Source organism: Eupeodes corollae, chromosome 3 (assembly GCF_945859685.1).
Source record: "Eupeodes corollae chromosome 3, idEupCoro1.1, whole genome shotgun sequence".
Classification (NCBI taxonomy): domain Eukaryota; kingdom Metazoa; phylum Arthropoda; class Insecta; order Diptera; family Syrphidae; genus Eupeodes; species Eupeodes corollae.
In genome coordinates this window covers 137,008,337-137,034,266 of record NC_079149.1, presented here as the reverse complement: position 1 = coordinate 137,034,266, position 25,930 = coordinate 137,008,337, and the positions used below count along the sequence as shown (strand labels likewise).

At 34.9% G+C, this 25,930-nt stretch overlaps 3 protein-coding genes across 3 annotated transcripts; 1 reads left to right on the top strand and 2 right to left on the bottom strand.

Moving 5' to 3' along the window:
• Window positions 1-452: 452 nt before the first annotated feature.
• Window positions 453-10,545, bottom strand: LOC129951603 (protein Spindly). Its single transcript, XM_056063845.1, has 6 exons — window positions 9,832-10,545; window positions 9,590-9,755; window positions 9,302-9,517; window positions 2,035-2,176; window positions 1,621-1,719; window positions 453-1,555 (listed from the first exon to the last, which is right to left on the bottom strand). The coding sequence occupies exons 1-6, from the start codon at window positions 10,351-10,353 to the stop codon at window positions 673-675; spliced, it is 2,028 nt and encodes a 675-aa protein (XP_055919820.1). The 5' UTR covers window positions 10,354-10,545; the 3' UTR covers window positions 453-672.
• Window positions 10,546-13,791: 3,246 nt separating this feature from the next.
• On the top strand, window positions 13,792-18,065 carry LOC129949561 (intraflagellar transport protein 57 homolog). The gene is made up of 5 exons (XM_056061101.1): window positions 13,792-14,183; window positions 14,246-14,350; window positions 17,102-17,461; window positions 17,530-17,809; window positions 17,867-18,065. Exons 1-5 carry the CDS (start codon window positions 13,863-13,865, stop codon window positions 18,001-18,003), a joined length of 1,203 nt encoding a protein of 400 aa, XP_055917076.1. The 5' UTR covers window positions 13,792-13,862; the 3' UTR covers window positions 18,004-18,065.
• Window positions 18,062-25,930, bottom strand: LOC129949559 (transport and Golgi organization protein 1). The gene is made up of 11 exons (XM_056061099.1): window positions 25,714-25,930; window positions 24,773-25,648; window positions 20,665-22,976; window positions 20,470-20,602; window positions 20,091-20,410; window positions 19,891-20,034; window positions 19,673-19,833; window positions 19,511-19,612; window positions 19,226-19,443; window positions 18,619-19,161; window positions 18,062-18,433 (listed from the first exon to the last, which is right to left on the bottom strand). Exons 1-11 carry the CDS (start codon window positions 25,823-25,825, stop codon window positions 18,366-18,368), a joined length of 4,989 nt encoding a protein of 1,662 aa, XP_055917074.1. The 5' UTR covers window positions 25,826-25,930; the 3' UTR covers window positions 18,062-18,365.

Sequence of the window (25,930 nt, the reverse complement as noted above, 5' to 3'; positions counted from 1 at the left end):
TTCGTGATATTCCCGAATGTCCTCAATGTATACTCTCAAATATGTACTAAATGTGCTCAAAAAATGTTCTGTATAAAAATTCATGCAAAACGGAAAAACTTTAGCCGTGTTTTTTTGGTATTCCATATATAGTACAGTGAGAACTTGCCAAAAAAACGATCCGCAGTAGTCCGGTTTGCAAAATAATTTATAAAAAACTTCAAAAACAAATTGCGAAATTCAGACCAGATGTGTTATACGATACTTACCCCCACACCGTTTTGACAAAAATGTAGAAAATTAAATTAAAAAAGAACTGAAAATGTATTCTTTCAATTTTGTACTGCTGACAAAAAGGACTAAAATTATTTCAAATCCACAAATGAAGAAAGTTATAGCTGTAAGAAAAAATCAACCAAATAACAACAAAACAACTTTTTTTTAAGTTTGAATACAAGCTTTATAGTCTTCTTTTTGTTATTGTTGCTTATTTATTCATTTATTTATTTATTATAATAATTTTGTATTTAAAAATTTAAAAATGCACCAAATTGTGCTTTTTGAAATACATAAAAAGGAAAGGACATTTAAAAATGCACATTATTATAAAACATAAATTGTTAATTTGGAAATCTTGGAGATGTATTTAATGTATATCAGAATTTTAAAATTTACAATAATAATATGTCTTGATTAATGTCGCAGAGTAGGAGCCGAGGGAACGCTCTTTGTTTTTGAACTTACTAAAATCCTACGAACTACGAGACTTGATTTGTTTCGCTTTGGTTTTATAGAAGCGCCCTTCGACTCTGATGATGAATTTTCGGATTTAGCATTGACTGAATTTGAAAAATGCACAGTCTTGAGATTGCCTTCATCGGCGAATATATCCTTTTTGGTGACCAAAATCGATGGTCTTGATTTGGGGCTGTTTACAGCATTTTCTGGAGTATTGTGTATTGTGCTATTTACATTTGAATTTTTAAGTGCGATTTTGGCACAATTATTATTTTTTGGCGTAGTTTCTTCAATCTTAACTTTAAGAAATACATTTTCTTTATTATCTAAGTCTTGTGATTCGGTTTTAATACTTGGGTTATTTGAATCTAGTTGAGATTCTAGTGAGTTTATTATTTCACTATTTGATTGCTTTTGAGGGGTCATCCCGAGTTCGGTTTTTATTTTAAAATCTTTTTCGTCTTCAAAAATTTCAATACTTGAACCTTTTGCTTTGGCCATTTCTTGTGCTTGATTTTCTTCAACTATTGGTTCTGAATCAATTCTTGATACGTCATCACTTTTACTATCTTCCTTTGGCTTAACGTCTCCTAGAACAACCACAGACTCTTCAGTCTTTTGTGGGAAGCTTGTGTCGAGGAGATCGATTACTTCACTTGACTTTTTGTCCTCCAAAAGTAAATTTGCGAAAGCTATTTGAGGCTTGGCATTATTTAGCTCACTTTCACTAAATGAAACATCTCTATTCGTGAAGACTTTGAATTCGATCTTGTTGTCTGTGAGCAAGCTCTCACGATCAATTAAAATGCATCGTAATTTAAGCGCTTCAAATCTCCACCTGTGATTAAATTATATTTATTGCAAAAAACGTTTCCGAATTTCAGTAATGATTGATTTGTGTACTTAGCCAATTCCTGTTGCGAGTTTCGTAGTTTTTCCTCAAGAATTCCCTTCTGAATTCGAACACTGTGGATTTCCTGCTTCATATCTTCCGTTTCTTGTCTTAAAATTAAATATTTTTGTATATTTATTTTTTGTATTTTTGAACACACACTAGTTTTTAGTTTTGTTTTATCTTTACTTAGAATCTAAATGGGTTAATACGCTTAGGTTTTTGTTTGTCTATATTCTAAATGTTAGTAACACGCAATAAATAGGACGAATACGAATAATTTACTTTTGTTTTTAACTTAGGACTAAGCACGAACTCTACGATGTATTTTTTGGTTAATTTACATTAAAAATTTGGCAAATGAAATGTGTATTGCAGTTGCTCTTAGATGGTGAGCTAAATAGAATATTTTTGAAATTGCATACTTGCAGAATAATAACATTGAGTCGAGCCATACGACTCCCTTATCGTTTGCCAACGACAGCAATTCCTGTTGAGTGAACATTAGCTTCTTTTCCAGATCTTCGTTTTGCTTTAATAGCTGCAGAATTCTTTCGTTGAGTTTTTCTAGAATTTGAAAAAGAAAAATAAAGAAAAAAAAATCATTGCTCTTAGTTTTGTTTTTAATTTTGTTTAAATTTAATTTTAAAAATCTATTGGCAAGGAATTAAAAGAAAACAATTATGTATGAATTTGAATTTGAGAATAGCACGACCAAGAAGAGAAAGTTTCTAAGAGCAATATTAGAAAAGAAAACACCAAAACATTAGCCCTTTGTACAAATCACACAGAAATTATTATAAACGGCTTACCCGCAATAGCATAGCGATGCTTTCTATTTAAAAATAGTTCGAAGTATTTCTCCTGATCCCCAACACTCAAACCATTGAAATCAAAAATAATTCTAAAACGAAAGGAACATTGAAATTAGATATCTTCTCTTACGGAATCTTAAGACTATGATTGAAGGATTAAGTCCAAAATGCTTGATAAACTCGCTCCTAACAATTTTGTTTCAAAAATAAAAAAAACTAATGAATTAGATTGTCTATTCCCTTACAACTCTCAACCGTTCCTGCGTATAAGTCAAAGGAGGGGACCTACAGTTTTATGTCGAAATTAAACTGCAAATTTGAGAAAATACTTTTCATGACAACAATTACTTCTGGAGGATTTGGCAATTCCTCGCAAGAGGCAGAGATTGAACCCAAGATCCCTAGCATAACAGTCCTACGCACTAATCATCACGCCACATGTTTTCAATAATTTTGTAGACTGTTACGAATGAGTTTGTCTCGATCTCAGACGAGTTTTTTCTGATATTCTAGTGAGCAAAACTCATGATCACCATCGTTGAACGGTACACGGAAAATATTTGTCTCAAAATGTTTGAGTTCGTGAAAAGTAACATCTCTTATCTTAAATTTGATGTTAACGTTTTAGTTACGACTGAAAATTTTATAGTTTCTTCGTAATACCAATCTTCTGCCTATGATAACGCCGATTATCTTGATTTCAGCACAAAAATTTTGGATTTTTCGCAATATTTTATTTTTTTGCGAGTGCTTGGTGCGTTTTTTCATCAAAAATTTAAATACGGTTAAAAATATAATAAGGCATTTAAAAGATAAGAATGAGTTAAGCAAAAAACTGATGCTTCCAAATTTTATTATCGGCTAACGCGCATAATTGCGCATTGTACACTTTCATTTACGAACCACCTTCCAACAACAGAAAAACTTTTTAAAAAAGTTTTATAAAGAACTTGCAATTTCTAACAATTTGCGCTGAGAAACGTTTAAAGTAGATAGTAGACAGTTTTTCTAAAATACATATTTTTACAATAACTTATTAATTTATAGTTAAAAAAACATACGGCGAATTCCTTGACAAAGTTCTAGTCTCTAAAACTCGGTTTATTGAAAAATTGGAACTCGATTGAGTTCTTACTCATTTCTTAAAGAACTCGAATATAAGGACCCTGATTTAGATCTATGTCTAAAGATAATAATAATAAATTGTAAGAAAATACAGTTCTGGACGCGTACAAGTCCAGCTCGCAATAAATTAGGTATTAATATTAAGCTTTGGAACTATAAAACTTCCTTCACAAGAGAAATAAGAACTATGCACAATTTGTCAAGAAATAACTTCAAACGTTATGTCCATATGAACGTTCCAAAGAAGGCATAAGGTCCATAGATCCTATTTCAATTTCTGTAACCTTAAGGTCCATGGACATTCTAACCGCAGATACTATGCATGTAAATCAATAATGCCATAGGTATTATCACAGTGAGCAATTCGAAAATGTATTAGAACCAAATAAGCAAAACATTTTAAAAGCAAACAATACAAAATAATATTAAATATACAAACAAAAAATATTTCTAATAAACAACATTGGTTCACAGAAAAATAAAAATTAAAATTAATTTAAATCGACAATTTATTAAATAAACTGAAATCAATGACAACATTGTCTACCGGTAAATCAAAATTTACAAAAAAGTGATATTATTCCTGGACAGAATGTCAAAAATGTACGTAAAAACTTACTACCGGGTGCTACGAAAGTAATTTATTATTCGTTAGAACTTTGTTTTATCAAACCGAGATCTAATTCCTTAAAACTTAATAATAAATTTACACAGAGTTCTAAGTCGTGTCTATTGTGCTAAACAGGTCACACCTCGCTATTAATTCTCTCTAAAATGTCTAAATTTTGCTCTAAATGTGATCATAGATATAATGTATATAAAGTATGACTATTTTTTGGTCGCTTTTTTCATCAAACTTTTGTCGCGGTTAGTGATGATGATTTTATTAAAATTAATGAAAATAGATTATTTTGGAAGTGTGATTCTTGCTCTAACATAAGTTTTTCTGATTTCATGAATAATTTCAATGATCTTGTTTCAAGTGTAAGAGATCTAAAAAATTATTTCTTTTCATTTTTGAATTCACATCAATCAAACTCACCACTCGGAAAACAGCCAAAAATCAGGCATCATCTTGTCTAAGAGAGCCAAAAATTGTGAATAATATTGTTCCCTGTAACATTAATGAACCGCTTTTAATCTGCCAAAAAAAATTGCCTAAACCCATAAACAATAAATCAGGGGTGCCAGCACGTAACTTGATACAATCGAGGATTGTCGATCGTCGATCAACTCGAAACAAATTATTTTTGACAGCACGTAATTTGAGACGAGTTCCATTGTGACTTTTACTTAAAAAAGTCATTGTGAACTATAAAATGAAATGTCAAATGAGTTCATTTTCAAATTATTTCATTCTACTTTCAATTTTAAGTCTTTTCCGAAATGTTTTTCATTGATTCGGAGAGTGAAAGTGAAGGCGATGAAGTGTCCGGTACTTAAATCAAAAGAAGATATTTGAGAGATAATAGCAACCCATTCGAATTGAGTAAAAATGAGCAAATATTCAAAAATAAAAGAAAGATCATGTAGGTATAACATTTGTAAAACATTTTACAGTTTAGAGTCAATAAGGAATGTTTTCACAAGATACTCAGCTCGTTAGATCTTCCTGAAGACAGAAAAAGAACATAAGCTCCATCAGTTCTACAGCTTTGTGCAACATTAAATCTCCTAGCCAGTGGGCGTAACCAAACCAATGATGGAACAAATGTGTTGCTGAGTATGGCACAGACAACAGTTTCCAAGTTCTTTCGCCGAACGTTGGTTATCTTGGAAAATAAGTATTGTCCGCAATGCAATAAATTTGATAGCTCTAAGTTTGGAGACAGCAAGGAGTATTATTATATTATACATAGGAAATTTAAACTGCGTTGATGGTACTTATATTTTTCCTCCCTAAACCAACGTGAGAACTCATAAAATTGGTTAAAATCTCTGTCTGTTTTTTATTTATTGACATTATTTTGTTTTGGCATATTTCTAACACAAAAATTACTCCTGACGATAACTATTTTCTTTCGAGTGAAAACTTTTGTTTCAAACGTTAGTTTGAAGTTTGTGTGCTGCCGCATCTGGCGAAACAATCGAGGACACTCGATTGAACCAAAATGTGTGCTGCCAATGCTCGATTGTATCGACTAAACTCGGTTGTATCAAGTTACGTGCTGGCACCCCAGCAATAAATCTAGCTAGTGTCAGAGAAATTAACCAAATATCTATATATATATTTTAATTTTCATTTTAGTAGCGATACATTTAAAAAAATGTTCAGCCTATTCTTTCTGGTTAATTAACTAAAATGTATGTTAAGTTAAGACAAATTTTGTATTTCGCTAGTCTGAAGAGTAACCACCGACCAAATTGTTGCTATATACATAACACCCTTATCATCCCCGTCCTGCTATACAGTGCAGAAGCATGGACTATGACAAAAGCGGATGAAAGCGCCTTGGGTCGGTTCGAGAGAAAAATTCTTCGTGTGATCTACGGTCCCGTATGCTTCGAAGGGGAGGGGAGAAGATGGAACGACGAGCTGTACGGGCCGTTCAGCGACGTAGACTTAGCCAGAAGGGTAAAAGTCAAACGACTAAGATGGCTGGGTCACGTAGAGCGCATGGAAACCAATGCTCCGGCCCGGAAAGTCTTCGAATCCACACCCACAGAACAGCGCAGTAGAGGAAGAGCGCGGATCAGGTGGCGCGTTGTCTTATTGTTTCCGCGATATTCAAATTTTGCTAATTTCGGAAACAAGGTAAAGTCGGTTACTTATCGGAAATAGAATCTTTGCTTTTTGGTTAAATAAAAATTATCTTTCGAATTACTCTCTAATTTATTACTAATAAGACTTTTTTGATACAATTTAAAACAACAAATTCCACTATTCTTTTATAAAGTAGCCTTATTTCAAAGAAAAAGAGACTTGTCTCAAATGGGTAACTAACTCAAAGCTACAATACTTTTTTTTCCAAGTGTTTATGGTATAAGGCTTAGGATCAGAGTTTTCAGTGTTTCAGTTTCAGTTTACTTATTTATAAAGCTTACACAGTAAGATAACATATATTTTATAAATTTGTGAGAGCCTATGACTTCACTTTAGATAACAATTCAAAATAATATAAAATAAAATAAAATTAAAGAAAAAAGAAAAACAATTATTTATCGATTAAATATTATTTGACTTGAAAACAAGGAAATAATAGAAATAATAAAATTAGAAGCAGAAAAAAAGAAGAAAAAGATAGTTAGATTTAAGAAGAGATGATAAGCTAAGTTAAGTTAGTTGCTTTGGTTAGAAAAAAAGATTTTAATACTTTTTTGGAAAATGTGCATATCACTTATATCAGTGAGTTCCAGAGGCGACATGTAACTTTCAAAAATTGTCTTTCTGAGGTCAAACACGAAAAGCGTGCAAAATTACCGATGTAGATCTGTTCGATGTTGACATTCTGATTTTTTCAAAGAGCTAGCTTGTTGACGTGTTTTCAAGATTAAAAAAAAAACAGTATCAATGTTCGAAGCTTCATGAAGTCATTTAAAGGCACATTAAGTAGAATCTCTTGCAAATGTGAAACATGGTCGTACCTTCTTAACCCAAAGATGTATCGAATGATACTATTTAAGGCTATGTTTAGTTTATCTTTGCTGATGGAATCGCAGTTGTAAAAAATTTCGCATCCATGAGTGAGAACAGGTATAACTAGGGTCCTTGCTAGCATTAGTCTGGTTTTAAATGGAGTGATGTTCTAAGCGTTCCATAAGTTTTACCTATCAATTGGTTGATGTGATCATTCCAGGTCAATGTTCTACTGAAGATTACACCTAGATTTTTACTGGATTTTCTAATGGGTTCTCGTTTAAAATTCTCTAATTCTTTTCTTCATATAACCAGGCATTTGCATTTGCTTGTGTTGAGAATCAACCCATTGCAAGACGCCCAGTGAGATATCTTTTTTAGTTCTTCATTCAGTTTGAAAACACAGTCTTCAATTAAACCCAAGGGACAGTTTTTGTAAATTTGAATGCCATCGGCATAAAAATATTTTGATACTTCATTTATAATGAAACCGATTTCATTCACATATAATGAAAATAGAAGGGGGGATAAAATTGATCCTTGGGGAACTCCTTGTTGAATTGGAAGAAAATCGGAGATTATCATTAAAGAAAACGGCTTGCTTTCTATCATTCAAAAAGGAAGAAAGCAATTTAAAAGCTTCTGAAGATATGTTGAATTTGTGACGCAGTTTATTCAGAAGTATCGAGTGATTCACAATGGTGAATGCTTTTGAAAAGTCTAGTAGGACTAAAAAAAGTTACTTTGTCAATATCGAGTTCAGTCCTTATGTCTTCGATTATTTTAGTTAGTGCCGTAATACAACTATGGTGTGAACGAAAACCCGGTTGAACATGGACTAGAAGGTTGTTGCGACTGATGAAGCAGCTTTATTGTTTTTGCATTATCCTTTCACAGACTTTAGATAGAAAAGGTAGTATTGAAATCGGTCTAAATTCATTACGAAGCGAGTTTTTTGGGGGATAGGAATTATTTTTGCTTTTTTCCATTGATGCGGAAAAATGCCAGTGGTAAGGATTGTATTTATTTCATGTGTAAAGATGGGTAGAAGCAATGGAAGAATAACTTTACTGAAAATTGGATTCAAATCATCAGCACCAGTGGCATTGGACTTTATACTTATGCAACTTTCAACTATGTCTAAGGCGTTCACACAATCGAAACTGTACAAAAGTGTCTGTAGAAGTTGGTGGTATGGTATTGAGAGATACATGATCTCTTGGAGTTACTAAAGGTGTAGAAGCAAATTTACTGTTTAGCTCATTTATATTCATTGCAGCTGAAAAATTATTTCTTTGTTTACCTATTCCTTGCTGGCGGAGGTTGTTCCATAGTTTACGACCATCGGATCTTAAATCTAGACGTTTAGATTAGAATTGTACTTTTGCGCGTCTAACATCTTGAACTACTTTATTTCGTAGTAATTTGTACAACTCACTGAGCTCGTTAACACGGAAACGTTAACGTGTGAAGGACCTAGGTGAAAAATGAAAAAAATATTCCCAAAAAAAAAATGCGTTTTCAGGCATATGTGAAGTCTTGGAGCTCTTAAATGTAACAACTCATATGAATTGCTGAATTTTGTAGAAAAATGAATGTAGAGTTTTTTATAAAACGCCTATTTTTGTATTCGTAATTCATGTTTTAAAAATGGGTCTTAATGTTGTAATAAAAAACTTTTACTTTTCGAGCCCTCCACATTAAAAATATGGCAAAGTTTACAAATGATTATAGTTAAATTTCATTTTTCATATATTTATAACAAATCTTGGGAATACAAACTCTTAAAAAACTTCGTATTTGTAAGCACTATTAATTTAATCCCGCTAAATGAGCGAAATGTCATAATATAAAATATGTGTCCTATGATTTCATTCCCTTGAATATTTTCTTCGACTTTTATAAATCATTTCTTTTATAAGTTCAAACTTCAAATCCCTCTTCAAATATGTTGTATTAGTTTTGATTTCATTTTGATAGTATTTCATTTGTGGTTTTGAAACCAGAGTAGAATAGAATGAATAGAAAGGTTAACAAGAAAAACATAAAACATAACAGAAACCAAAAGCAACCTTCTAATTATTGAAAATTACAAAATAACAATAACTAGGTACAATTTAGAATTGAAAAGAGAATCATAGCAAATACGAGGTGTTAAATTTTTCTTTTGATTACCTTTATAGACTTTGTCGGCGCTGCAAAATATTGTACTGCACGTTTGCAACTCCGTATGCATTGCCACATTCTCCCGCTTCAGACGACGAATTTCATGCTGACTCTCATTGAAGATCTTCTTCATTTGGAGATAGCTTTTCTTTTGGGCTGCCAGCAGTTGTTTCATTGCTTGTCGCTGATCATCGACCTCAGCAAATAAGGAATTACCTTTCTGTTCTAAAAAATTTCAATTTTCTTTTTAACAATAACGAAGCACAAAAAATTAAATATTCAAAAAGAAATAATTACCAGCATTGTTTGGGCATGAAGTGAGAAGTGCTATTTTGGCATTCATCTCGACAACCTGTTCTTGAGCACTCTCAAGTAGATGAGACTTCTCATCGACTTCTTCACGCTTCGATTGCAAATTCTCCTCCAGACAAAGCACTTGGTCTTTAAAAATTTCAATGTGTTTCTGGAAAGAAAACAAATTCAGAGAAAAATCCATAAGAACGGGAGTTAGGAGCAAACAAAGGAATATAGAAAGTTACTTCTTTTTCAGCCAAGGCTAAGGTAAATTTAACAACACTTTCGTGAGTTTCGTCCAACTTCGCAAGCAGTTCCAAATTTTCAGCTTCCAACTTATCCCGTAATTCCACATATTCCTTGGGTATTTGATATGAGACCTCGACGGGGCATGATGCGGCATTCAATTCCTTCACTTCCTGTTTGAGTCTTTCATTCTCAGCAGTCAGCGATGCAACATCCTCATGGAGTTCCTCGTTCTCTGCCAACAAGATAGCTTGTCGCTTTTTGAGTTCATCGATTTCGTTTTGTTGTTTATGAAGCAGAGCATCATCCTGCGATGTCTGCACCGACGACAATTGCTCGAGTTCCTGGGATAGATATGCTTCGGCAGCCGTCGCCGTGTCAAGGTTCCTTTTTAATTCATGAATTCTTTGTCGGTCCTGTTCGCTTTGCGAGACCATTTGGGACCATTTTTCCTTCAACTTTTGGTATTCCTCCTGCAGATCTTCAAAGCTAATGGAACTAATGTCCATGAGTTCGTTCATAGTCGAGTAGCAGTAAGATTATTATTATTATTATTTTCTTTCTATTGAATTGCACTATTTATTTTTGTATTCGATTAAAAACCAAAGTTTAAAGTTTAATGTCCTTTTGCAAGCGGGCTTTGTTAATTTTCCTTTTTCTTTATTTTTTCATCGGTTGACAGCCACTGTTTGGGTTGCTTGGTTTCTTTTTTGAAATCATTGCTGCCAACTTCAAGAAAATAAAATTAATAGCAGAAGCCATTGACGTACTATACATGGACTGCTAGTGGTGTGAATTTTCCATACAAAAATTGAATAAAAATGGTTCCACTTCAAATTAGCTACACTAGCCCTTTCAGGCACAGTGGCAAAAAAAGTTATGAAATTTTTAGCGACATCTGTTTGTATTTAGTTGAGATAAGCTTTTTCTGACATAGAAAGTACTGACATCTAGTATAATTTGCTGAAGACAAACGATGCCATGTTTTTTTGCTGTGTCAGTGCTGTCGTTTTGAAAATTTCAATAGTAGTATTTTTCTATCATTTTGGGGAGCATTTTCTTAAATTGAGGAGTAAAACAAAAAAAAAAACAACAAACACATGCTTGGCCAATGAAAATTAAGAACTGAAAATAAAATTGTCCAAATTCGAAGTTAATTGGCCTATTGCGAAGGTTAAACCGACAAATAGAAGGATATAATGTCGTACCAAATTTTTGCTTTCACTGCTTAAAGACCAACATTTTAAAATAATATAGTTGAAATAAATAATTTAAATTTATAACTTTTTTATTAAATAAAAAATTGACAGTTGAAATTATATTTTACATCATCATACATGCTTGAATATTCAAGAATAAATTAAAGTCATTATTGTAAATTCGATGCTTCATATTTTCAGTTACAATCATTAAGGGGTCAATTATAGCTACCATTGAAATCGATCAAGACGGTGTTTCCCTTTGATTAGAAATGAAAATTATACAATCATCGATCGGAAATCAAACAAAGAATTTATTTTTTGAGAAAAATGTGTAATTGCGCATTTATTTTTCTCTACAACGGACGGAAATTCATTTTCCTGAACAGCTGATACTTTATGTTCAAAGGTGAAACGAAACGTTCCACTGATTTGTGTTCCAATTTCACACAATTCCAATGATAGATTTCTGTCAGTAAAATTTTGCAGGTGGATTTCAATCGGGAAATTCTTTCAATGACAGAAATGTTTAAGGATAGCTATAAACGACCTGTCAAAAAAATTCTAATGTTTGTATTTAATGATGAACACCAATGATAGCTATAACTGGCGCCTTATACAATGATTTGTTATTCTCGATTAAAGTTTTCGATGGCTCCCATTTTTCTGTGAAATTGTTTTTAAGGAGTTCCTTAGCAGAACATTTACCGTTTCTACCTTGAGTGAATTTCTTTTTTTATATTTTATGAGGCTTATATCTTTAAATTTTCTTTCTGTTGTTGCACTATTATTGGGGCATTATATTTTAAATTTTGGTTTTTATTGTAAACCAAATACAAATTTCTTTTCCGTTTTATTTTGGGGAGTAGTTTTCGTCAGTGGGTAGAGTAGCAGTTGACTCTAAAAATAGTAAAATACTACTATAGTAGCAAAAACGACAGCAGTGGATGTGAGTATTAAATGTTACACAATTTTTCCGCATAGCCCTCTTTGCGCTAGTGTTTTGTCCGTTAAAAGTGGAACCATCGTGAAGTTGGCTACTAGCAGTCCATGTATAGTATGTCAATGGCAGAAGCAAACAAATTCACATGCACCCTCAAAGTACAGGGATGCATTCTAGGTTCGTATTTTTGAAGAGTGTATTCAGGAGTAGAACTACATGTTTAAAATGTATTGTTTTCTATTGTATTGCTATTAGAGCAGTTTTCACTTTTGAATCTGTCGTTTTTTGAAATTAAGCAAGTAAAAAGTATGTTATTACTTAAAATTTAAGGATGTGTGCTTTAAAAACGTCTTCCAACTATTGAAATTGAGTACAAAATTATTTTACCTTAAAGACAATTACCCTGAGCTCCACAAGAGGAAAATCCAATCCAGCTTCTCTTCCGCAATCTCATCCGCAATCCATTGCTTTTTTTTTGACTGAGCATATTATGTCTTGCCATGAGCAACTTCAAATGTCCCATTTGACACTAGAAACGGTTAATCTGTTGTTTACTTTGTTGTTGATTTACCTTTAGTGTCGGTAGTTATTGGTTTTGGGTGAATTCATTTCTCGAAGTAAGAGAACTTTATGATTTGGAGGCGCACCTACTCAAGGACCTACTATGGGAGGACAAACTACACACATTTTCGTAGGATGTCGGTGGACAGCTTTGAAGCTGTTCTGTGCCTAGGAAAGATAACTTTGAGTTAATGAATTTAGGCACTCGACGACAATTTAAACGAAATGAAATTTTTATTTCAAAAAGACTGGAAAATGCACATTTACCACAACATACACAAAAGTCAAATTTGATGACAGAATTTTGATCCACTCGAAAAATCCAAACTGCGATCACCGGATAATGGAGTGGTTGTTGGATTGTTGATCTCTATTGGATTATCTAATGACAGGCCGATAGTCAGAAATGTTTAATAGAGGCCCCTAGTTATAATAATAATTTTTAGGGTGAAGTTACTGAGGATATATAGCCAATGATGTACGATTGTTTGTCTAAATTTTCTGCATTATAAATCAAGGAAGGAAACGTCACCTCTAAAAGTCATATCTTTTTACTACAATATTCTTTTTACGTCTGAAAAACTCTTCCCAATTGTGTAAATTTACTTTGAATGTGTATATCTGTTCACGAAGTTCATAAAACACTTTATCGGAAGAATTGTGTTTAGTAATGAAGCTCATTTCTGGTTAAATGACTCCGTCAGTAATCAAAATTGGCGTATACGGAGAGAAGACAATTTCTTATTTTCAGAAGTAGTCCGGTTCAGTCCGGAGCCCCCGTTTATGCGACTTAATGCTCTTACTTTTTATTGGGTTATGTGAATTCTTTGGTTTATGTCTGCAAACCATCAACTCTAGAAGCATATGAAGCCAATATTATTTAAGCCCCATGAATGGATGGATGCAGCCAATTTTATTAAAAGAAGAAAAAAATTGGACGATCGAATATTTAAAAAATAAATTCCATAAAAAATATTTTTTTTAATAATGTAATTGTAAAAACAAATTTTTTAAATAATAAAACTTATAAAACAATGAAATGGAAAATAATGGTTTAAAAAATGTTATTCAAAGGAAGTTTTAAAGGGATTACATAAATAAATAAAAAGTTCACCACATTATCAAAATTGGGCAGCATATACTTTGAATCTGTTCTACTGTATCCCATAGCAATTTCCATTATTTCTAAAACCATTGAACATGACAAACAGTTTGACAGCGACTGATCTATAATTCAGTTCGGTATTTTTGTTGTTTACTTTTCTTTTGTAAGTAAAACGCATCCCTCCCATTTATTTCCTTCCTTTTCCATTCAAAAACATATAAAATGCCTAGTGAAAGTGACTTCCTGGCGGTTTTGGAAAAAGAACATTCAAATACCTCGGCGGTAATATCATTTCAATCCGATGATTTAATTGAGAAATTAAAACTTCTTAATTATGAAAAACATTTACTCAAAGAAATGAAAATGAAACCGCTAACGAAATTTTACTTCGTCAAATCGTTTAATCCGGGAGAACAGTTTTTTATGTTCACTTCCGTTTGTGCGTGGCTTTTAAGGAAAATGGGTAAAAATCTCGACCAACCGCAGGAGCACGAAGATCCAAATGAGATAATTAATAAGATTTTGAAAATTTTACAAGAAATTGTAAGTGTTGAAGATTTGTTTTATCATTTTCTGAATTAAATTTGATTGTTGTGCATTCGTAGGACATTGTTGTTGACGTGCCAACCAATAAGTTGTTGCAAGGAGCAGGACCCATTTGTTTGTACATACTCGATTCCTTAGCAACGCAAGCCGTTAAAGTGTCTCAGGTAATGATATAAAGGGTTGTCAGTGTTAAATATTTTGAACTCATTATGTTAAGAATATTTAAAAAAGTTGACCTTTTTAGCTGTAGGTGAATCATAAAAATCAAAGGTAAAGAGGTTTTCAATAACAGGTTTCGTTTTTTTAAATATTTTGAACAGATGTTGTTTTTGTCCTTAACTTGTTTAATGATTTAAAATAGATACCGGTTGCACATTGGCCTCAAAGTCATGAGTATCAAAATGGAAGGGAAAACAGGACTGGGTAAATCATTCCATTCTTGATGTCCGGTTAAAATAAAATAATCTTTATGCTTCACAATACGTCGGAAATTGAGTTTAAGGCGGCTAAACTGATGGGCAAGAAATGTCTTTGTACTACGAGTATTTTGGAAGAGAAATAAATGCATATTTTTTTCATTATTGAGACAGGAAGACCACCGTAGTTTTAGTTTTAAAACCGTAGGTTTAAGGTGCTGTCCAAGATGGAAACGGATACACTTAGGCCAGTTTAATGGCCCATTGTGATACCACATGAATCTTGAGGCTTCCTCCTAAACTCAATGGAACTAGTTTGAGTCCCTTACGAAACGTGAGAGGCTGATTATGTTGATATGATTTACATCGTTAAAGAAGAATTCTCCTACGTAATTCTTGCGTTTTCGAGCCAGAGCAGGGCATGTACCATACGTCCATACAGCTTCTGCAAAAGTCATTTGAGAATACGCCTAGTCGCTATGACACCTATTATCGAGCGTATGTATATGCGATCTGCTTAGAGATGGCAAGACCTTGAACGTTTTAAATCCAGTGTTGGCCAGATGTTTTTTTTTGTGACCTGATACGTGCCCTCCTCAAGGCGTCTTGCATTAGCAACAGTTTACAAGATGGGCTGTGCTATACCGTTCCTGGCGAGTTCATCTGCCTTAAAGTTACCTGGAATGTCTCTATGGCCCGGCACACAGAAAAGGTGAATATTAAACTGTTGTGCTATTGAGTTTGAAGAGACAGAGTCCAGTGATTTGATAGCAGCCTGACATCTGAGAAAGTACGGATATCAGACGTTTTTTTTAAGCCAGGACAAGACTTCTTTTATCGCCTGGAACACGCTAAAATGATTGGGAAGGCGAAATGAGAGACTTAATTTCAGTCGTTCAGAGTACACACCTCCACCAACCCCTTCTTTTGTTTTTGAACAATCTGTATAAAAATGGATTGACCCATCTTCCAGGAATGTCCCATAGAGATCTCGAAATTTCTGTCGAATTGTAGTTGGGGGATGGTGTAGTCTGTGTGCATTGGAATTGATTCTAAATACCTAAGGATTACGGAGTGGCCAATGTTGATGTTAGTCCACTGCGACGAAGCTTCGAGGCGAATAGCAGAGCTTGCAGCTATTTGTTTGCTAAAAATGTCAAGAGGTGTTAGGTAGAGTAAGGTGTCCAGTGCAGCAGACGGGGTCGTGCGAAGCGATCCGCTTATACATAGGCAAGCTGAACGTTGGACTTTATTTAGCTTATCCCTGTTTATACCTTTCTATACCGTTAAAATCGGTCTAATTACCGATGTGTGTAGCCAATGCGTGATTCTGGGTTGTAAACCCCATTTATTACCAATAACTTTTTTGCAAGAAAAGTGAGCTTCAGTAGCTTTTTTGACTCTTTCCTGTACGTAGCGTTTCCAATTTAGTTTTTTATCTAAGACAAGACCGAGGTATTTAGCCTCGTCTGAGAATTTTAATTGGAATTTCTTAATATAGAGAGGGTTGACAAATGGAATTTTATATCTCCTCGAAAATAAGACTAAAACAGTTTTGTGTGGGTTAACACAGTCCACACCGATCAGTCCAAAGTATTAGTCTGTCTAAGGCATTTTGTAAGAGTTCTTTTAAGGTGTTAAGATGCTTTCCTGACACTGCTATATGAACGTCATTCACATAGGCTATAACTCTGAAGCCCTCCGCCTCCAGACTAGTTTATTTCACCACTAAGTTCCAGAGGAGAGGGGATAGAAAACCACCTTGCGGCGTTCCTCTACTAACAAATCGTCTACCAAAAGGGTTGTCCAGTTTTGAGTTGATTATTCTGCTAGTAAGCATTAAATAAATTAACTCCCGAAGCGAACTCTCTACATTTAGAGATGTTGGTGCAGATGTGATTGCAGATGTGTCCACGTTGTTAAAGGCACGTTCGATGTCAAGGAAAGCAACCATAGTGAACTCTTTATGATAGAGGTGATATTCTACGGTGCGTACTAAGGTGTGTAACACTGTTTCCACCGATTAACCTTTACAGTAGGCATGTTGAGACGAAGACAGAAGTCATGTATCAATACTTGCCCTTAAATGGATATCAATCAATCTTTCAATAGCGACACACACAATTTCGATTCCTTACATCACTAAGTTGTTTCTATAAATCAACTTTTGTCCACCATTTCACGACGACCCAAGAGTACTTAAGTTTTGCAAAATGTGTGTTGCAAAATTTTCAATATTTTTGGTGTGAATGAAGCTACTAAATAGCGAGCTTTTTAGAAGGATCTTATTAGAAAACCGTTTATTGCAGCGCTCAAGTGTGATTTGACTTTTTCGTCAGACAAGACACAAAGGAGTATCGTGGAGCCAAATTGCTCTGTCGTATGATGCCTCAAAGTTATTTAACGACACCTTATTTTAGACTTACTTAAGCCTACTCCTGGCTAGTTTTTTTTTTAATCATGAATTTTCGTTTAACCAAAATTTCAAATATCCAACAGATTCTTTATAAACATCATCACATAAATCAAGAAATCGAATTGGCCCCAGAATTCCTCGATGACAATGCCGAGATCATACTCGAGAAACTAGAAGACGAGCAAAATTCAGCATTCAGTGATGACAGTGATAATGGAGGAAGTTCCTTGAAAGACCTCAATTGGTTTAGTTCTCAGAATCAACCAAAAAGGACAAACAACGATTTAAATTACAATGGAGACAATAATTTTACGGAACATGAAATGTGGCGATTGGAGCTTGAGCGAGTTCTTCCCCAACTGAAAATCGTGGTTAAAGCAGATTCTCGAGATTGGCGGTCACATCTCAATCAAATAGAAAGTCTTAAACAAAATATTGATGAAGTAAAGAAATATTTAAATTTTCTTATTGAAACTTAAATGTGTGAAAATGTTTTGGTTTCTTTGTGTAGATTTCTGATGACACCCAAACACAGTTGAAGAAACTCCACAACGATTTTACATTTAATTTGGATAAAATCGAAAGTAGAGAGAAACATTTGAACAACGAACTAAGTGCTCTTATCAATCAATTCAAAGACGTGTCCATCGAACTATCTGGAGTCCAATTCGCCAGCAAGCAAATAAGTCAAAATTCTGAAAAAATAACAACCGATCTGATGTCAGTTGTTCAGGAGAATGAGAATAAAAAGTCAAAAATGGAACAACGGGGACAACTTATGTCCGATGGAAGTCAGATTTACACTTAACACCTTCCTTGAATGTAACTAAAATTCTTTTTTTTTACAGGTTCCGTTGTTCATATAAAAAAGGCTATACAAAAACTGAAGGAAGACATTTCCCATTTGAACCTCGAAATCGGCCTTCTCCTGCATGCTTATGACCACGATATCATTCGTCAATCATCGATATTTAGTGCCTCATAAAAATGACGAACTTCGAATGAATTCCTATCTTAAGAATGAAATAAAACACAAAGAAAACTCAATTTTTTTGATTCCCAACATTTGTTTATATTTATCAGCATGAGTATGTGTTTTAAATTTTGGACACAAAGTGGTAAATGCATTGTTTTTTTTCATTTTAACTTTTGGGACCATCTTAGGAATGCGATTCAGCTTCTTGTTGTCTTCAATCGCGTTTTTGTTTTTTACTTAATTCGAACAAAAAAAAAAAACAAAAAACGTTTTTGGTTGACCTAAATAATAATATTAACAAAAAATAATCAACGATTGTTTAATTTAATTATTAAGTTCCTATAATTTTAATTGTATTCCTAATTTGTTTCCTAAACCATTGCCTTGACTTTTCCTTTCCACGAATCATATGATTTTTCCGATCCAGAGCTTAGTTGTCCTACAAGAATAAATAAAAATAAATTAGTCTTTTTTTGTTGAATTAAATTCCTTCTTTTTTTCAGGTAACATTTTAATACTAAAAGTGGAGAGTGCTGGAACTGAGAATTGTTCTCTTAAGGTTGCGAAAACGCTCACCATACTCAATGGGGTAGTAATAAAATTGGCGGACTGGGGAAAAATTACCTTTTGTTGATTTTTTCGGTCGGTCTTTGCTCTGGCTGGAAGTTGTCTGCGGAGGTGGCGAATATGCTCTGTAACCTGACCTGGATCCAGATCTCGATCGATGGCCACGGTCTCTTGGACTTGGCGGTGGACTGAAATCTGTTTCTATATCGTAGTTGGACTCTAGCTCCTGATTGTAAATGTATCTATCTGGCGTGTATCGATATGAGTGACGCGGTGGCGAATATGTATCTCTCCAATGTCCCCGTCCATTGTCGTGTATATCTTCGTCATCATCGTCGTCGTCATCGATCGGGGAATATCTGTGCAGATGAGGAGCTCCAGGTGGAGGTGGTGGTGACATTAGACGGCCCATTGGTGGTGGACGCATTTCACCTGGCGGCATAAACGGTGGCATTCCCATGAAGTGTGGTGGAGGTGGACCCATAAATGGTGGCGGTATAAATGGAGGAGGAATTCGACCCAGCATTGGAGAGGCAGGAGAATCCATGTGGATAGGTGATGGTGCATTATTTGGATCGGATGGTGCAAGATTTAAATCCACTGAAAGTATACAAAATTGTTTGATTCGAATGGAAATCAAATCCAAAGTCAATTTTAAGCTTACGATTGTTTTCTTTGGCAATATTATGCACATTGCCCCCGGCAATAGAAGTCAACTTTCGACGTAGAGCTGTGGCTTCAGAGCGAGCTTCGTCGTATCTTCTTTCGGACTGGCGGGCAGCCAACCAAGTTTCATGAGCCCGATTTTCAAGGGTTCCAATCTGTGCCTTGTGGGCAGCAAGTTGTGCCTCAATTTCAGCCCGTAAAGAATCATTTTGGGATCTGAAATTGAAAATCATTTTGGTTTTCTAAGAACTGTTTGTATTTAAAAGAAAAGGCTAAATTTTACTTCAAAGTCTGAATTTCATCCTGCATGTTTGTAAGTCTATCAACGGTACTTGTTGTTTCTCCCTGCTGCTGCAGCCACATGGTTTCCTTCAGACTGAGTTCCCTAAGAAGATACTCATTATTTAATAAGGTTTCAAATGACAAGTGTGTATTGTATTCATACTTTTGCAATTGATTTTCTTTTTCTTTGAAGTAATTCGATAAAACCTCAAGGCGAGTTTGGGCTTCTAGCTTGTCCTTTTCAGATTGATTAAAATCGTGCTTTAATTTTTCAATCTCACCACTGAAGGATTTAACCTGCACTTCTAACAATTTTCGAGCATCCTACAGGCATAAGATAACGTTAAGTTTAGTTTTTGTGTAAAATTTGAAAAGACTTACAGTTTCAATTTCAAGTTTTTCCTTCAATGTCGTTCGTTGGCGTTGAATGTCCAAAAGTTCAGCCTGAACATTGGCCACATCCAATATTTGAGATACTTTGATGTTGGGATCTTTTTTGATGCTCTTCAAACAATTTTCCATTGCCTTGACAAAAACAAGAATTAAAATCATCCTTGAACCTAAAACTTTGCATAACCTACCTCGACTTTTGCTAAACTGGTTTGCCACTTTCTGTGCTCATCATCGCATTTAGTTCTTAGTGCCACGATATCAGCTTGTAGACGTTTGATTTCAGCATTCTTGCCTTCCAAGGCCTTGGTTATGTCCAAATCGAATTCGTTCTTCATTTCATCGAGTTTTGACTTCAGTATATTCTTTTCGCCTTCTAGCTCATCGTTGTCTTGTTGAAGTGATGCAATTTCTCCAACGAATTTTGCATTCTGCTCGGCCAACATTAACTGAAGTTCACTATTTTCACGGCTTTTATCAGCTAGGACTGCATTTATTTCCAAGATTGTATCTGAAATATCGGGTTTTAAAAATTTGCAAAAACAACTTGATAAGGATGAAGAAACTTACGTTGCTGTTCATTAAGTTGCCTTTGGAGTTCTTCGACACTACTAATGATGGATTCATCTCCACTTTGATTATTTAGCAACTCCGATACAATCTTATTCAATTCCAAACCTGCTTCAGCTGCATTTTCCAATTCCTGTGAACAAAAAGAGAGATTGATGATGATAACTCTTCCAACACACATCACATTTGAAATACCTTTTCTAAAGAAACAACTTGCTCTTCCAGCTTAGCCTTGGCTTCTTCACAAATTTCCAATTCCTTTTTCACCGCAATAACCATATCATTCGATCCGAAGGAATTATTTTCAATGCTTGCCAACTTGTCGCATGTCTCACCGAGATCATGTTTTAAAATGGAGGCTTCTTTATGAGACGCAAGCAAACTTCGCTCGACAACATTTAGCTTGGCAATCAGTTGGCTCTCTTTGCGACATTGTGAGAGGCAGTAGTAACCGAATATGAAAAGCAAAGTGGCGATAGCTGAGATCAACATACAACAAAGAACATCGAATAATTCGACAATTCTGTGAGATAGATTTTCGAAGAAATTAGTTTCCTCGGGAAGGACATCCGGACTTTGCAGTAGACCGTCTCCTAGGCAGTTGGTTTCTTTTTCACAGAATTGCTCTTCTTGTGATAACTTTTCTGGAATACTTGCTTCCTTTTTGGGAAAAAGTACTCTGTCAAGTTCATCGCTAAAGCCGGATTCTTTGACGACTTCCTGAGACGGCAAAAATCCTTTGACCGTTCCCAAGATGGTCTGGAATAAACCGACTTGTGGTTGTTGTTGAACATTTGGTGCTTTGGGATTTTCTGTGGTAACATAGAAATCAATAGGGTCAGGAATAGGTTCTTCGATTTCTGGTGTGGTAGGAACTGGTTTTGTGACATCTTCGATTTCGGGTTGGGGATCGTTCGTAATTGCACTCGGCTCGATTTCGGGTTCGGCACTTGTTGGTAGCTCAAGTTTTGAAGGTTCTTGAGGTATTTCGCTTGGGATGATGTCATTGTCATTGGCACTTTGGTGATTAACATTCTCAATAGTTTGTACTTCTTCAGCAACTTGTTGTGATATGTATGAAGCTTGGTTGTTTTCTTGGAGATCTGGAACGGCATCTGTTTGGGTAGGTATCTGCTGATTAAGTGTTGGTTGTTCAGGTTGAGTAGGTGCTGGTGGAGTTTGCTCTTCAAGGGTATCCTGCTTAACTGAAACTGGTGCTTTTAAATCTTCATCCTTCTGGGAAATTGGCAATACTTCCTGTTGAGATGCTTTTTGTTCTTCTACGCTTGCTGGTAAGCCCGATGTAGCTTGTGTTTCCAAAGGAACATTTCCTGCATCGACTACTTGATTTACAGATTGAACTTCAACGCTATTTGGGAGTGCGACGAATGGCTGCTCTCGCGGTACCACCTCTTGACCTTCTGTCGCTGGTAAATCAAGAAGAGAATTTACAGAATTTGTCTTGGTTTTTGGAGTTCCTGCAAAAGATGCTCCTTGATAGTAAAACCCATTAAGAGTATTATAAGCTTGCACAGCTGGTGTCGCAAGAGAAGGCACGCTATCTGAAGAAGGAGCATTTGAATGGAAAGCACTTGCAGAATTCGGATTAGAATATGGCTGCTGTCCAGAATAAGGAGTGTTGAACGGTGTTGGCTGTTGATTCGCAGGTACGTAGGAATTGTCAGGAAGGACAGTTGTTGCTTCAGCTTGTAAAGTGTTGACAGAGTTTGGATAGTTTCCTTGTGAGGTAGAAATGACTGATTCCGGAGGAAATGAGGTAGCTGCTGGGGTATTAAATGTATTTCCAGAATTTGCATCAGTCAGTGGTGCTTGTGGAGGATTTGGTTGCACATTATTTTCTAGAGAATTCTCAACACCTTGTGGTAATAAGTTATTAGCTGAAGAATCAGCAACTTGAGAGTTGTATAGTTGGTTTGCTGATGGAGCATTTAATCCTTTTGCCTGCATGACTTGTGATGGAATTGCATCGTAAAGGTTAGTCGTAGGATTCGAATTTAATGGTTGTACAGGTGCAGGAAAAACTGGCACTTCCTCAGCTGGTTGGACGTTTACAACATTGTTTGGTGGTGTATTGATTTGAGCTGGTTCTGATGATACTGTATTCTGAGTTTCACCTTCTGTTTTTATATCAGAATTCAATGGAGCTTCTTTAGCTCGGCTTAGCACACTGATCTTGGACCCATCTTCTCTGGTAATTACTTTAGGTTTAGTTGGATTCGTTGATTCATGACTTGTTTCTTTAGTTAACGATTCTGCAGTACTGTTATTTAGTTCCTCTGATTTAACAACAGGGGGATGTGAATCATTTACGGGGGTTAAAATAGTTGTTTTTGGTGCGTTTGGTTCTTTCACAGGATCTACATTCAAAATAGGTTTTGAAGCGTCTGCTGCCGGATTATTGTCTTCTGGTTTTTCTGAAGGTTGAGACGCTTTTATGTTTGAAGAATCCACAGAAACTGAATTATTTTCTGAAGTATTTAAATTACCTTTAAATAAAAAAATAAAATAAAATTAGAAACAGATTTTAAAGATTGTTAAATGGAATTTTAAGGGTCATTCCTTCTGGGGCTTTCTCAACTTAACTCTTGTTAAAATTTTCTTAAAGATGCCAATGGAAAGATTAATTCGAATCGTTCTATTGGTCAAATAATAAACAATTTTTTGGCCAGTGTTTAGACAATATGTGGTTCTGGAACCAGAAAAAGACCAATTATTCTATCATTGCTTGGAAAGTTTCCTAGTCTTGTAATTTCACGTTTTGGTGAAGTCAATTGGTAACCAATAACATGTGATTTGAGTGCGTTAGATTTATATTTGTAAGGCTACTCAAACCACCGTTTTATTACAAATAATCTCCGGACGCATCACTCAACTTATGTCTAAGATACCGATCAAATTGTAAGAAATGTGAAAAAGTAGGTAAAAGAATCGCAGTCTTCCTGAGCTAAATTATACTGGGGCCCTACTATGTAACTCGATTCTACAATGAAATTGCTCGAATACGAAAAATTGGTACTATGTATCTCTAAACTTTTGAATAAATGAGGAACTACGTAACTAGAAAATAGAATTCAAAACAAGGCGAAAATAATCACACTCTACATCAATGCTTAAATGTTTTCTTCCAATGCGTCAATTGAAGCCCCACGAAAAATATTCTTAAGTCGTTAAATCGCAAGATCTGGGCGGCCAATTAACCGGTCCCGAACGTGAAATAAAATGTTCACCGAACTCGCCTCTGGATGCATTGGGAGCTCTGGCAATGCTTCTGTATGATATTCAATTCAAAATCGACAATTCTGCTTATTTACGTACCCATTTAGCCTAAAATGAGGTTCGTCGCTAAACACAATTTTTCGGTTGAAAAAGGAATCTTCGCCAACTTTCCAAGAGCCCGTTCACCAAAAATTTTACGTTGCAGTATGTCGTTTAATTCTTGCACCAGCTGTATTTTGAAAGGCATCACACTTAAATCCTTCCGCAAAATTTTCCACGTTGTTGAACAGAGGCCCAATTGCTGCGAACGTCGACGAATCAATAAATGATAGTCATCATGCGATATTTTCTTCAGTTCGCACTTTACGTAAGAGTGTTGGTGGTTTAATGCCCAACACTGTAAATTTGTTGCAAAATTTAGTTACAATATCCCGAAATACAATGGAAGAAGCGCGCGATGAACTTTTTTAACAGAGCTGCATTTTGATAATAAAATTCAATAATTTTTAAGCGTTGTTCGTTTGTAAGACGATTCAAGGTTAAATTACAGACCAAAATGAAGATGTTTGATAGTAAACGCGCGTCAGCTGTTTAAAAAAGTGTTGCCAAAAAGATATTAGCTTTTCTCACTAAGCTCCATTATTTTGGAATTATCTCTTATTCTTCTGCGTTCGATTTGCTCGTACCATTCTTTATGTCAATGAAAATTAAACCAAATTCCAACGGTGTTCATTTTTGTAATAATTATACGATTTGAAAGTAGAATAGGAAATTAGTTTCAAATAGAATCAAAAGTAGAATCGAGTAACAGAGTAGGGCCCTTGTTTTCTACAATTAATGACAAGGTCTAAAGTTTACACTGAACTAAAACTTTCATTAAAAATGCAGCTTGACTTTCGACACCAAAATAAATTAATAACCCTGTAATTGTGTTATAATCTAAAACCTAATTGTTACCATTTCCAAGCTTTAAGCCGATAGAATTTGTTGTCAAAGTTTTTAGCCCCATACAAATCCAGGTATGACATTTTATGAAATTTGCTTCCAAACAAAAATTCAATCTTACCTGACTTTACGTCCGATGTCACAGTCTCAGGGTTTTGTGTAGTGTTCGCCTCGACGATGGGATTTTCGTCTACTACAGACGGTAATTCTTCCTTAAGGACCTTGGGGTTTTCGTCTACGGCTGCTGGTTGTTGTAACTCCTCCTTAGCAGCAGCAATATTTATTTCATTGACTTTATCATCAGCTATTTGTGGTTTCACTTCATCGTTTTTATTCTCAATAATCGAGCTATTTTCTGCTAAAGCTTTTATTGGAATCTTTTCGATTATTATTTCTTCCACTAACTCGTCTTCGTCGTCATCCTCTTCATCTTCCTCTAACTCTACCTCCCCATCATCAACATCTTCATCTACCACAGCCTCACTATTGTTAAATATTTCGTAGGTATTTTTGAAATTCTCAACAACTTCTTTCGGCACCTCAACTCCAGCTCCATCAGGAATTTCTGTTCCTTCTATAATCTTTGTGGTTGGTGTAACGTTGACTGGGATTTCCTTAGGAACTTCAATCCCATCGGCTTTGCTTAGAATTTTTTTATTTCCCAGATTTTTGGGAAGTGGAGTTGTTGTTGTGGCTCCTCCTGCTGCTTCAACTTTGGGTGAATTCTGGGCCTCTGAAGATTTTAGTTTTTTGCTTGGCTTCTGAGGAGGTTTTATTTTAGGAACACCTGGCTTCAGAATTTCCAATTTGTGGTAAAGTTTTGACTCTAGGACAAACATTTTGGGTACATAGCCATCTTTGCCGTCGATTTCAACGCCCCACAAATCGGAGTTGGAAGACTTGGATTTGACTTTAACTTCGGAGCCAACTTTGAAGGCAAGAACTCCATCTTGGTCGGGCGAATAGTTTTTGATGGTTTTTGCAAGTGAAATTATTCCTTTAATGCGAAAAATACTTTTAATAAAATTCACATTTGAAAAAGAAAAACACTTCTAATCTTACCTTCGCAACTTTCATCGACACAAAACCACTCATCTGGTTGGTTTGTTGAACTTGCATTTTGAACAATTAGTGCAAAAATAGTTAAGAGTTTTAATAAATTTATGGACTTCATTATTGTATCATTATATTTTTCGTAAGTTTTCTTAATTTTACAAATAAAGTAAATATAAAATTCACAAAAAAGTACTTAATCGCCACATCACAAGCAAAATTAGAA